The sequence below is a fragment of the Jaculus jaculus genome, chromosome 2, assembly GCF_020740685.1.
Source record: "Jaculus jaculus isolate mJacJac1 chromosome 2, mJacJac1.mat.Y.cur, whole genome shotgun sequence".
NCBI classification, from domain to species: Eukaryota; Metazoa; Chordata; class Mammalia; order Rodentia; family Dipodidae; genus Jaculus; species Jaculus jaculus.
Window position 1 is genome coordinate 164,943,388 of NC_059103.1, and position 12,044 is coordinate 164,955,431.

At 40.0% G+C, this 12,044-nt stretch overlaps 1 protein-coding gene across 2 annotated transcripts in view; it reads right to left on the reverse strand.

The window, feature by feature from the left end:
• Virma (vir like m6A methyltransferase associated) overlaps window positions 1–12,044 on the reverse strand; it is a 97,145-nt gene that overhangs the window by 45,456 nt on the left and 39,645 nt on the right. For both annotated transcript variants that reach the window (XM_004656938.2, XM_045143007.1), the window contains 4 exons: window positions 10,225–10,340; window positions 6,943–7,029; window positions 3,925–3,973; window positions 2,024–2,192 (listed from right to left, as the gene is read on the reverse strand). In XM_004656938.2, the coding sequence (XP_004656995.1) occupies window positions 2,024–2,192; window positions 3,925–3,973; window positions 6,943–7,029; window positions 10,225–10,340 (421 nt within the window). The remainder of the gene's footprint in view (window positions 1–2,023; window positions 2,193–3,924; window positions 3,974–6,942; window positions 7,030–10,224; window positions 10,341–12,044) is intronic.

The following is a 12,044-nucleotide window of genomic DNA, read 5'->3' on the forward strand; positions in this document are numbered from 1 at the left end:
GCAGCCACTGCAAATGAACACCAGACTGATGCACCACCTGTACATCTGGCTTACATAGTTTCTGGAGAACTGAACCTGGGTCCTCTGGCTTCGCAGGCAAGCGCCTTCACCACTAAGCCATCTTCAATTCTTTTAGAGATAATCTTGTTTAAAAACAAATGATGCTGGGTGTGGTGGCACATACCTTTAATCCCAGCACTTAATAAGCTGAGGTAGGAGGATAACTATGAGTTCAAGGCCTGCCTGACACTACACAGTGAATTCCAGGTCAGCCTGGGCTACAGCAAGACCTTACCCCTCAAAAAAAACGGGGGGGGGGGGGAGAGCTGGGGAGATGGTTCAGTAGTTTAGACTTGCAAAGCCTAAAGGCCTGGGTTCAATTCCCCAGTATACATGTAAAGCCATTATGAAGAATAGCTCATGCATCTGGAATTTGTTTGCAGCTACAGGAAACCCTGACATATCTCTTCTCTCCCTCGCTCTGTCATATTCTCTCTCTCTCCCCCTCTCTCTCTTTCTTTCTCTCTCTGCTTATAAATAAATAAAAATATTTTTTAAAAGAATGAGTCAGTGTGGTGGCACAGGCCTTTAATCCCAGAACTCCAGTGGCAGAGGTAGGAGGATCAGTCTAGGACTACAGAGTGAGTTCCAGGTCATCCTGGGCTATACTGAGATCCTACCTCAAAAAACAAACAAAACATTCCTATAGGAAAGGATGAAAGAAAAGGATAAGAACACTCAGGAAGCAGAGGTAGGAGGATCACCGTGAGTTCAAAGCCACTCTGAGACTCCATAGTGTATTCCAAGTCAGCCTGGGATAGAGTGAAACCCTACCTGGAAAGAAAGAGGGGACATCTACTTTGCAAGATTACAATAAATATGCAAACTGGTAAGAAGGAAGGAAGGGGGGAAGGGAGGGAGAAGAGGAGGGAGGGAGGGTAAAGGAAGGAAGGAAGGGCTGGAGAAATGGCTTAGCGGTTAAGGAGCTTGCCTGCTAAGCCTAAGGACCCAGATTCGATTCTCCAGGTCCCACATAAGCCAGATGCACAAGGTGGTGCATGCATCTGGAGTTCATTTGCAGTGGCTAGAGGCCCTGGTGCACCCATTCTCTCTCTCCCTCTCTGTCTCTGTCCTTCTAATAAATACATAAAAATAAAAAAGGAAGCCAGGCGTGGTGGCACATGCCTTTAATCCCAGCACTCAGGAGGCAGAGGTAGGAAGGCCACCATGAGTTTGAGGTCACCCTGAGAATTGTGAATTCCAGGTCAGCCTGAGCTATAGTAAAACCCTACCTTAGGGGAAAAAAAAAAAAAGAAAGAAAAGGACGAGAGGCTAAACACCTCCAGAAGCCTGGTTAGAAATGCAAGCAGGTTATTGTACCAATAACTGTGGGCTAACTCCACAATGCATGACCCATATACCTCAACAAGGAGGGGCCAAACGGGAGGGGATACGTCACAGATGAGCCTAACAATGGTACCTAACTGCCTATATTTGCTGAATAGAAAACTAATTTTTAAAAATGCAAAAATAAATAAATAAATAAACGCAAGCAGGTGCTGAGCACGGTGGCGCACGCCTTTAATCCCAGCACCTGGGAGGCAGAGGCAGGAAGACAGCCATGAGTACAAGGCTACCCTGAGACTAGAGTGAATTCCACGCCAGCCTGGGCTAGAGCAAGACCATGCCTCAAAAAACCAATAAAAAAAGAAAAGGATGAGAGACTGAGAGATATCATATCAAGTCTTGAAAAAAAAAATAGAAAAAGCTTTTTGAATAAGCTTTTCTTATTAAAATAAAATTAAGTTTCAATATCAAAAGCAAATTTAAAATTCTCACCACGGGGCCTGGAGAGATGGTTCAGCAGTTAAAGCACTTATCTGCAAAGCCTAACAACCCAGTTCTATTCCCCAGTACACATGTAAAGCCAGATGCACGAGAGGCATATGTATGGAGGCTCTGGTACACACATACTTTCTTGTGTCTATATCTCTCTGCTAGCAAATAAATAAATAATTCTCACCATGTTTTGGGTTTCTTTTCAAAGTTGGCTGTGGCTGAGGAGGTGGTGGAGGTGGAGGTGGTGGCGGTGGAGAGTCTCTGTCATGACTTAGCACTCTATCCACTGATCCATATATTGCCAGTGTCAGACAGTTGTACCAGCCTCTTAGCACCAGACCATCAGTATTAACCTAATTTTTAGAGAGAAAAAAAATCTTTCAAATTAATGTTTTAATATGCCAAAAGCAAAATTAAATCAAATTAACTTATGGTTCAACTTAAGTCTTTAAAAACATTCTGAAAACAAGGTCAATACTGGCAAATTCAGCTAAAGGCAGATTTTATATGGCCCTCTACAATTTCTATAAGACTGTATCTTTCCATCTCTGTGCATCATATCAAATATGTTCAAAATGCACAACCGAAAAATAAAATGCATAACCAAACTCTCAATCACAACAAGAGAAATGAAAATGAAGTATGCAGAAGTTTTTGTTAATTAATAAATTACAGTGTCATGGAAACAAAAGTCACAAATTGTGCCCAAGCTCCATAATGGTAAAGGTGTATAAAACTGCATAATAACCTCTCACACACTCAAATCATACATGTGGGGTATGTTTTATTTTTCATATGTGTGTAAGCACATGTGGGGTATATACATATGCAAATGGAAGCCAGAGGTTAACACTGGGTATCTTCCCCTATTGCTATCCACCATATTTATTGAGACAGAACCTAGAGTTCACCAATTCAGCTAGTCTAGCTAGCCAGCTTGCCCTGGGGATCCACCTGTCTTCACCTCCAGGACACTAGGATTACAGTTATGTGCTGCCAGGCCCAAAATTTACATGTATTTGCACTGGGGATCCAAACTCAGGTCCAAATGCTTACAAGCAAAACACTTGACTTTGTTAGCAACTTCCACAGTGAAAGAGTATATTTTATGTATTCACATTGTACTTTAAAAATATGGATATTTATGTTACATTGAAGAGATTTTGAAAGATGATGCCTTCATTTCATTTTTTAACAAAATTATTTCAAATATGTTGGGAAAAAAATATGGATACTTCACTGGGTACGGTGGTACATGCCTTTAATCTCAGCACCAGAGGTAAGAGGACAGGCAGGGAAGATGATTTTTAGCCCAAACCAGATGCAACAAATTAAACTCTTATGCCCCAAAGAATCAAACAATATTAGGTCACAATTATGTTTGTATTTCACATTTTGTATATATATAGAAATAAGGCAACTACTGATAGGAAAGCAAGAAATATGAGGTGCTGTTAAGAAACTTCTATAAAGCACAGCAGTGTCTAGTAGCAATTCACAAGACTAAATCTTCTGAATTTGTTCACCCAAGTGAAACAAGGGGAGGACACAAATGCTGGTCTCAATCAGATTCAAGAAGAAAATCATGGAAAGAAAAGTCTTTTATACTCCTTAGACTGAGAATCAGCCTTTCTTTTTTCTCAATTTTTATTAACATTTTCCATGGTTATAAAAAAAATATCCCATGGTAATACCCTCCCCCCCACTTTCCCCTTTTCTAAAATTATTATATATTTGAGAGGGAGACAGAAACAGAGTTGAGTATGGGAGCGCCAGGGCCTCCTGCCATTCAAACCAACTCCAGATGTATGTGCCACCTTGTATATCTGACACTCCGTGCGTACTGAAGAATCAAACCTAGGGCTTAAGGCTTTGCAAGCAACCACCTTTAACTGCTGAGCCATCGCTCCAGCCCTATGATGCTATTCATAAAAAGAATTTACAGATGCAAGAAGATGCAGACAAGAAAAGATATTCTGGAACGCGCAAATTAAATTCCTTAACACTGATTTACTTGGGTCAGAAACAATAACCAAAGTGAGAACAAACACAAGTGACAAGGTAGAAATTGGCTTCTACACTTACCTTTGAGTTGGGTCTAAAGATGATCGAAGTATTTTCATCATATTCCAGGCTATCAAAAAGAATGGGGGGGGGGGTATTACCATGGGATATTTTTTATAATCGTGGAAAATGTTAATAAAAATTGTGAAAAGATTAAAAAAAAAGAATAGAAATAAACATACAAGATCAGACACCAATTATCACACATTACAGTCTTTCTACTTTCAAGTATTAAAATATAAATCAAAAGCTAGATTTTTTAATTTTGGTTTAATAAACTAAGTTTGGGCTTAATTTACTGCCCCTGAAAACATAAACTTTAACTCAAACCAGTATATACTCTGATTTAACTGGGCTAAGTTAGATCAGACATCACTAATATTTTTAGAGTTCCAGACATAAAATCTAATGTACACCAAATCTGCACTCTGGACCTAGGGATGTAGTCCAGTGGTAGACTGATTGCCTAGTAAACACAAGGCCCTGGATTTGACTTCCAGTACCATCAAAAAAATGAAAAAAGTACACTTGGACCAAAATGTAAAAAAACTTTTTCAAAGACAAGGAGAAAATGAAAATCTACCCTGCAAAGAACATAAGAGTCCATTGATCTCTTCAGCCCCTCCCCAACTTCAAGTTTAATCAAATTGTTTGATCAAAAAACAAATTAAGGCCGGGTGTGGTGGCGCAGGCCTTTAATCCAAGCACTTGGGAGGCAGAGGTAGGATGATCGCCGTGAGTTCAAGACCATCCTGAGACTACATAGTGAATTCCAGGTCAACCTGGGCTAGGTTGAGACCTTACCTCAAAAAACAAAAAAAAAAAAATTAAGAAAAGTACTCTCATTTTAGGGCTGGAGATATAATTCACTGGTAGAGCACATGCCTAGCATGGGTTTGATCCCAAGTATAACATTGTTAAAAATATTTTATTTATTTGAGAGACAGAAAGAGAGACAGAGTGAGTGAGAGATAGGCAGAAAGACAGCCAGGACACCTCTAGCCAGTGCAAGCGAACTCCAGACACATGTGCCACCTCTTGTGCATCTGGCTGACATGGGTACTGAGGAGTAGAACCTGGGTCCTTTGGCTTCACAGGCAAGTACCTTGACTGCTAAGCCATCTCTCCAGCCCAAAGCATAACATTGTGTTAAAGGTTAAGTAGCAATATAATTTCACATAAATTAAGATCAATAAAGGAGTAAGAAATGATTTCCTAATTTTTGTTTCTTTTTTATATAGGATCTTATTCTTCCAGCCCAGGCTCATCTGAAACTCACTCTCTAGCACTAGACTGACCGCAAACTCACAGCAATCCTCCTACCTCAGCCTCCTGTGCGCTGGGATAAAAGGCATCATGGTCATTTTGCTTGCAGACATGCAGTTTTAATATCTAGTATATATTAAATTATTTTACTCATTTATTTAAGACAGAGAAAGAGGCAGAGAGAGATAAAGGGAGGGCGGAAGAGGGAGGGGGGGAGAATGGGCACACCAGGGACTCTAGCCATTGCAAATTAACTCCCAACATAATGTGCCACCTTGAGCATCTGGCTTAAATGGATACTGGGGAATCAAACCTGGGTCCTTAGGTTTCACAGACAAGTACCTTAACCACTAAGTCATCTCTCCAGCCCTCTAGTATATATTAAATAACCAAAAAGGGCATTTCCTTTACCAAGTCCCATTTTACAAACTGTGACCACAGGATTTCACACTGAGTAGGAGTGTGATGTAAACACATATACACAATTCTCACTGCTACTGTTTTTCTGTTCTGTTTTGTTTTGTTTTTTTATTTTCGAGGTAATGTCTCACTCTAGTCCAGGCTGACCTGGAATTCACTATGTAGTCTCAGAGAGGCCTCAAATTCAGTTATCCTCCTACCTCTGCCTCCCAAGTGCTAGAATTAAAGGTGTCTGCCACCACACCCAGCTACTATGATTTTAAGAATCAAACAACAATGTTTTCCAAAGCAAGTTAATAACAAATCATGTGATAATATCATGTACACAAGAAGCTGTAGAGAAAGCTCAGTGGTTAAAAAAGGTGCTTGCTTGCAAAGTCGACTGGCCCAGGGTTCAATTATCTAATGCTCACATTGAAACCAGATACACCAAGTGGCTCAAGCATCTGGAGTTCATCTGCAACAGCAAAAATCCTAACACACCAAAACTCACGCTCTCTCTCAAAAAAACAAGGTATTTTAAAAATGCATACATAAATCAAAAGCAACTAAAAGATGGCTAATACACACACTTTTAAAACTTTTACTTTGGGGCTGGAGAGATGGCTTCGCGGTTAAGCTCATGCCTGTGAAGCCTAAGGACCCCAGTTTGAGGCTCGATTCCCCAGGACCCACATTAGCCAGATGCACAAGGAGGCGCAAGCATCTGGAGTTCATTTGCCATGGCTGGAGGCCCTGGCGTGCCCTTTCTCTCTATCTGTCTCTTTCTCTCTATGCCTAATGCTCTCAAATAAATAAATAAAAATAAACAAAAAAAATTTGTTTTTAATTTTACTTTGGGGGACTGGGGTAATGGCTTGATGGTTACAGCATTGGCCTACAAAGCCTAAGGACCTGGATTCGATTCCCCAGGACCCACATAAGCAAGATCCACAAGGCAGCACACATGTCTGGAGTTCGTACATAGTGGCTAAAGGCCTTGCATGCCCATTCTCTCTTTCTCTCTCATAAATAAATAAATAAACAAAATTTTTTAATTTACTTTGCAAGCCCAGCATGGTGGCGTGTGCCTCTAATTCAGCACTTGGGAGGCAGAGGCAGGAGGACTGCTGTGAGTTCAAGGACCCTCTGAGACTACACAGTGAACTCCATGTCAGCCTGGGCTAGAGTGAGACCCTAACTAAAAAAACAAAAAAAAAATTATTTTGCAAATGTAACATACTTTGACATGCTTGGTATTTCTTTCATATCGCCAACTGATGAAATATTCCTCCTGTCCTTCTACATGAAGAACTAAAAAATTATGCTTTCTAATTTAATACTCTTTAATGAAATTAGTGAACAAGTACATACCTTCCCAATCTATCGAAAACTGGAGCACTTGGTTTGCTTACATTATTGAAGAATAAGTCTAGTTGAAATGTGTGTGGTGATGTCTCCCTGTGAAGGAAACAAATTTATTTATTTGAGAGCGACAGAGAGAGAAAGAGAAAGAGAATGGGCCCGCCAGAGCCTCCAGCCACTGCAAATGAACTCCAGGATGCGTGCGGCCCCCTTGTGCATCTGGCTAATATGGGTCGTGGGGAATCGAGCCTCAAACCAGGGTCCTTAGGCTTCACAAGCATGCGCTTAACCACTAAGCCACCTCTCCAGCCCCAACTATCAGTCTTTTTTACAATTAGTTCCTACATTAAAATGGAAAAACACAGGGGGCTAGGAAGTTGGCTCAGGGGTTAAAGAAACTTGCATACAAAGACTGCCAACCAGGGTTCATTTCCCAAGCCACCCATGCAAGCCAGATGCAAAAAGTCACACAAGTGTCTGGCACTCATTTGCAGGGGCAAGGGACCCTGGAGCATGTGCACAGAAATAAATAAAATTTTTAAATCTTAAAAAAAAAAAAACAGTAAGTATAATATTAATAGCAATTCTATGACAAGGATAAAATATTCCTAGAATTTAAATAACAAATATGCAATTAATGACAATATTTAACAAAATCTTATTTATATTCATTTATCAAGTAATTATTTGCTCATTTTTAAGTATTATTAAAAATAAAATTTGGGGGCTGGAGAGATGGCTTAGCGGTTAATATGCTTGCCTGCAAAGCCTAAGGACCTAGGTTCTATTCTCCATGTCCCACGTTAGCCAGATGCACATCTTGGTACATGCATCTGGAGATCGTTTGCAGTGGCTAGAGGCCCTGGCGCACCCATTCTCTCTCTCCCTCTGTATCTAATAAATAAATATATATATATATATATATATATATATATATATATATATATATATATATATATAAATAAAATAAAATAAAATTTGGGGGCTGAAGAGATGGCTTAGTGGTTGAGGAACTCACTGGCTGACAAAGCCAAAGGACACAGGTTCAATTCCCTAGTACCCAAGTAAAGCCAGTTGTAAAAGATGGTGCATGCATCTAGAGTTCAACTGCAGTTGCAAGAGGCCTTGGGGTGCCCACACCCACCACCCACTCCATGCTTGCAAATAAATAATAAAATATTTTAAAAATAAATAAAATAGGGGGGCCAAGCATGGTGGCACATGCCTTTAATCCCAGCACTCGGGAGGCAGAGGTAGGAGGATCGCTGTGAGTTCGAGGCCGCCCTGAGACTCCATAGTGAATTCCAGGTCAGCCTGGGCTATGAAACCTGACCTTGAAAAAAAAAAAAAAAAACAGGCTAGAGAGATGGCTTAGCAGTAAGGCATTGGCCTGTGAAGCCTAAGGACCCAAGTTCAATTCCCCAGATCTCATGTAAGCCAGATGCACAAGGTGGTACTTGCATCTGGAGTCCATTGGTAGTAACTAGAGGCCCTGGCGTGGCCCCGCCCCCATCCCACCCCTCTCTCTCATAAATAAATAAATAAAAATTTAAATAAATAAAAAGTAGCACATACATTTGGAGTTCATTTGTACAGAGCCAAGAGGCCCTTTCTTTCTTTCTCTCTCCTTGCAAATAAACAATTTTTTTGAGAAAAATGTATTTTTAAAAATCTACAGCTATGACTGGAGAAACAGCTCAATAGATAAAGGTAGAATGTGGCAGTGCTGAGGCAGAAAGATTGTTGCAAGTTCAAAGCACTAGCCTGGGCTACATAGCAAGAACCAGGACAGCTAGGGCTATATACCAAGACCCTATCTCAAAAGACCAAAACAAATCATGCCACAATAAACAAAATTCCAGGCTGGAGAGATGGTTCAGTGGATTACATACAAGCACTTTATCTACTGAGTCATCTCTGCAGGCAAATAACCAACTTATTTTTCACAACTAGGGGAAAAAAATGAACCTTTAACTTTGAATCTGTCCCATAACACTCACTATAAAGTTGCAGATGTAATGTGTTTATTTTATTATTTGCTTGAAGAGAGAGAGAGAGAGAGAGAATGGGCACACCAGAGGCTTCAGGCACTGCAAATGATTCTAGACACATGCATCACCTTGGGCATCTGGCTTATGTAGGTACAGGGAAATCAAACATGGGTCCTTAAGATTCACAGGCAAGTGTCTTCACCACTAATCCATCTCTCCAACCCCAGTTTTAATGTTTACATGTAAAATAAACTGAGTTATCTATAGCATTAGCACAGTGAAATGTGTTGATACATAAAACCAATGTGTCCACAGCCAAAATTTGGCTATATATCCAACCTATGTAAATAAAATTAGAAAATAATATTTACATTAGACAAAAATCAAACTCCTACCAGACACAGTGGTGCAGGCTTTTAATTCCAGAACTCAGGAGGCAGAGGTAGGAGGATAGCTGTGAGTTCAAGGCCAGCCTAGGACTACAGAGTTTGTCCCAGGTCAGCCTGGACTAGAGACCCTACCTTGAAAAACCTGGAAAAAAAAAAATCAAAGTCATTTCATGTTAGTCATTAAAGCTATCTAAACGTCCATGTCAAGAAAAATGGTCTTATATTTTATTTCCCACAGAACCCAAGAAAAAGAAAGAACTAAATAATTATTTGCTAGCTACAACTAATGGCTTATTTGAAGCTACAAATTTATAAAGTCACACATATAGCATAAGCTGAGCATGATGGTATATCTATAATCCTAGCTACTTGGGAGGTGGGAGGTAAAGTCCTACATTCAAGGGCAGCCTGGTCAATTTAGTGAGATTTCATCTCAAAACATTCAAAAACAAGAGATGGTGGTGGAGGAGGGGGAGAAACAGGGACAATGGAGGGTTAGGTAGACATATGGACCCCATGATACTAGGGAGTAAATGGTCCTAGATTCAAATCCCCAGTAACATACACACAAAAGAGCTGTGCAAGAAAATATATGTTTTGAGATATTTAAACTAATTCCTTTTTTTTTTTTTTTTTTGTCTTACAAGGAAGGGTCTTTCTCTAGTCCAGGCAAATTCACTATGCAATCTCAGGGGTGGGCTCAAACTCATGATGATCCTCATAATGTTTTGTCCTGGGATTAAAGGTATGCACCACCATGTCTAGCACAAATTTTTATTTAAAGAGCAAAGTCAGGTTAAAATCAAGCAAGTAAAGAAAAATAATGCTGTTGTTTTTTTTTTGTGTGTGTGTGTATGTGTGTTTATAAGACAGTCTTTAAGTCAAAAACCGGTTGAAAAAAGGTAACTTACCCATAGGCTCTATTGTCAGGTAAGCTGCTATGGGCTCTTACTCCTGGTGGTATGACTCGGACTTCATTGATATACACCACACATGGAAAGCGAACCACATCTATATGAGAACTTTGCTGTAAAAAGAAAGTAAGAAGACATACTCTTAAGTAAAGCATTCTTTTTCAATTCAAAATATACTCATCCTAGGTTGGAGAGATGGCTCAATGGTTAAGGCACTTGCCTGAAAATCCTAACAAGTTAATTTCGATTCCCCAGTACCCACATAAAACCAGATGTACGAAGTGGCCCATGTGTCTGGAGTTTGTTTGCAAATAAAATAAACTGGAAAAAAATTAAAATATGCGTATATATTTATTTATTTATATATATATATATATAATATATATGTATGTATATATACACACACATATACATACATACATATATATATACACACACACTCATCCTTTTTTTTTGAGGGGGCATTTTCAAGGTAGTCTCAATGTAGCCCAGGCTAACTTGGAACTCGCTCTGTAATCCCAGGCTGGCCTTGAACTCACAATTACCCTCCTACATCAGCCTCCCAAGTGCTAGGATTAAAGGCATGCACCACCATACCTGACTTATTATACTCATCTTTTATCTGAATTTTTCCACTCAAAATACCAATAGGGCTGGAGAGATGGCTCAACGGTTAAGGAACTTGCCTTCAAAGGGTTCAATTCCCCAATACCCACAAAAACCCAGATGCACAAAGTGGTACATAACATAACAACAACAAAAAGATCCCAATAATTTTAAATGAACTTCAGTAGGTAAAGTACTTGCCTCATATCTGTGAGGTCCTGAGTTGGATCCAAGCACTGAAAAATAAACTATTTACAATGATGTATAAAAAAGAAGTTGAAGCTGGGCGCAACAGTACACGCCTTTAATCGCTTGCCATGATGAGTTCAAGGCCACCCTGAGACCCTACCTCAAAAACCAAAACAAAAAAAAAGAGAAAGAAGAAGGAGAAGATGACGACAATGATGACGATGACAATAAATGTACCTAGTTAAGTTTCTTATTGGTTATAAAATTTTTTGATTACACCTGCCTCTCTATTTATGTTTTATTTATACCAGGACTTCTTAAACTATTTCTACTCATGATCATTTATGGTCCTAGGTATATAAAGTAGACACAAATCAAACACTTGGGCTGGAGAGATGGCTTAGCGGTTAAGGTGCTTGCCTCCGAAGCCTAAGAACTCATGTCCAAATCTCCAGGTCCCACGTAAGCTAGACACATAGTGACACAAGAGTGCAATGTCACACATGCACACAAGGAGGTGCACATATCTAGAGTTCATTAGCAGTGGCTGAAGGCCCTGACATGCCCATTCTCACTCTCTGTCTTTTTGGTTTTCCGAGGTAAAGTCTCAAGCTAGTTCAGGCTGACCTGGAATTCACTATGTAGTCTCAGGATGGCCTCAAACTCTCAGCAATCCTCCTATCTCTGCCTCCCCAGTGCTGGGATTAAAGGCATGCAAAACCACACCCAATGACAAATTTTTTTTTTATAAATTTTTTTAAATTATTTATTTATTTATTTATTTGAGAGGGACAGACACAGAGAGAAAGACAGAGGGAGGGAGAGAGAGAGAATGGGCGTGCCAGGGCTTCCAGCCTATGCAAACGAACTCCAGACACGTGCACCCCCTTGTGCATCTGGCTAATGTGGGACCTGGGGAACCGAGCCTCGAACCGGGGTCCTTAGGCTTCACAGGCAAGCGCTTAACCGCTAAGCCATCTCTCCAGCCCCCAATGACAAATTTAATTTTTAAAAACTTCTTG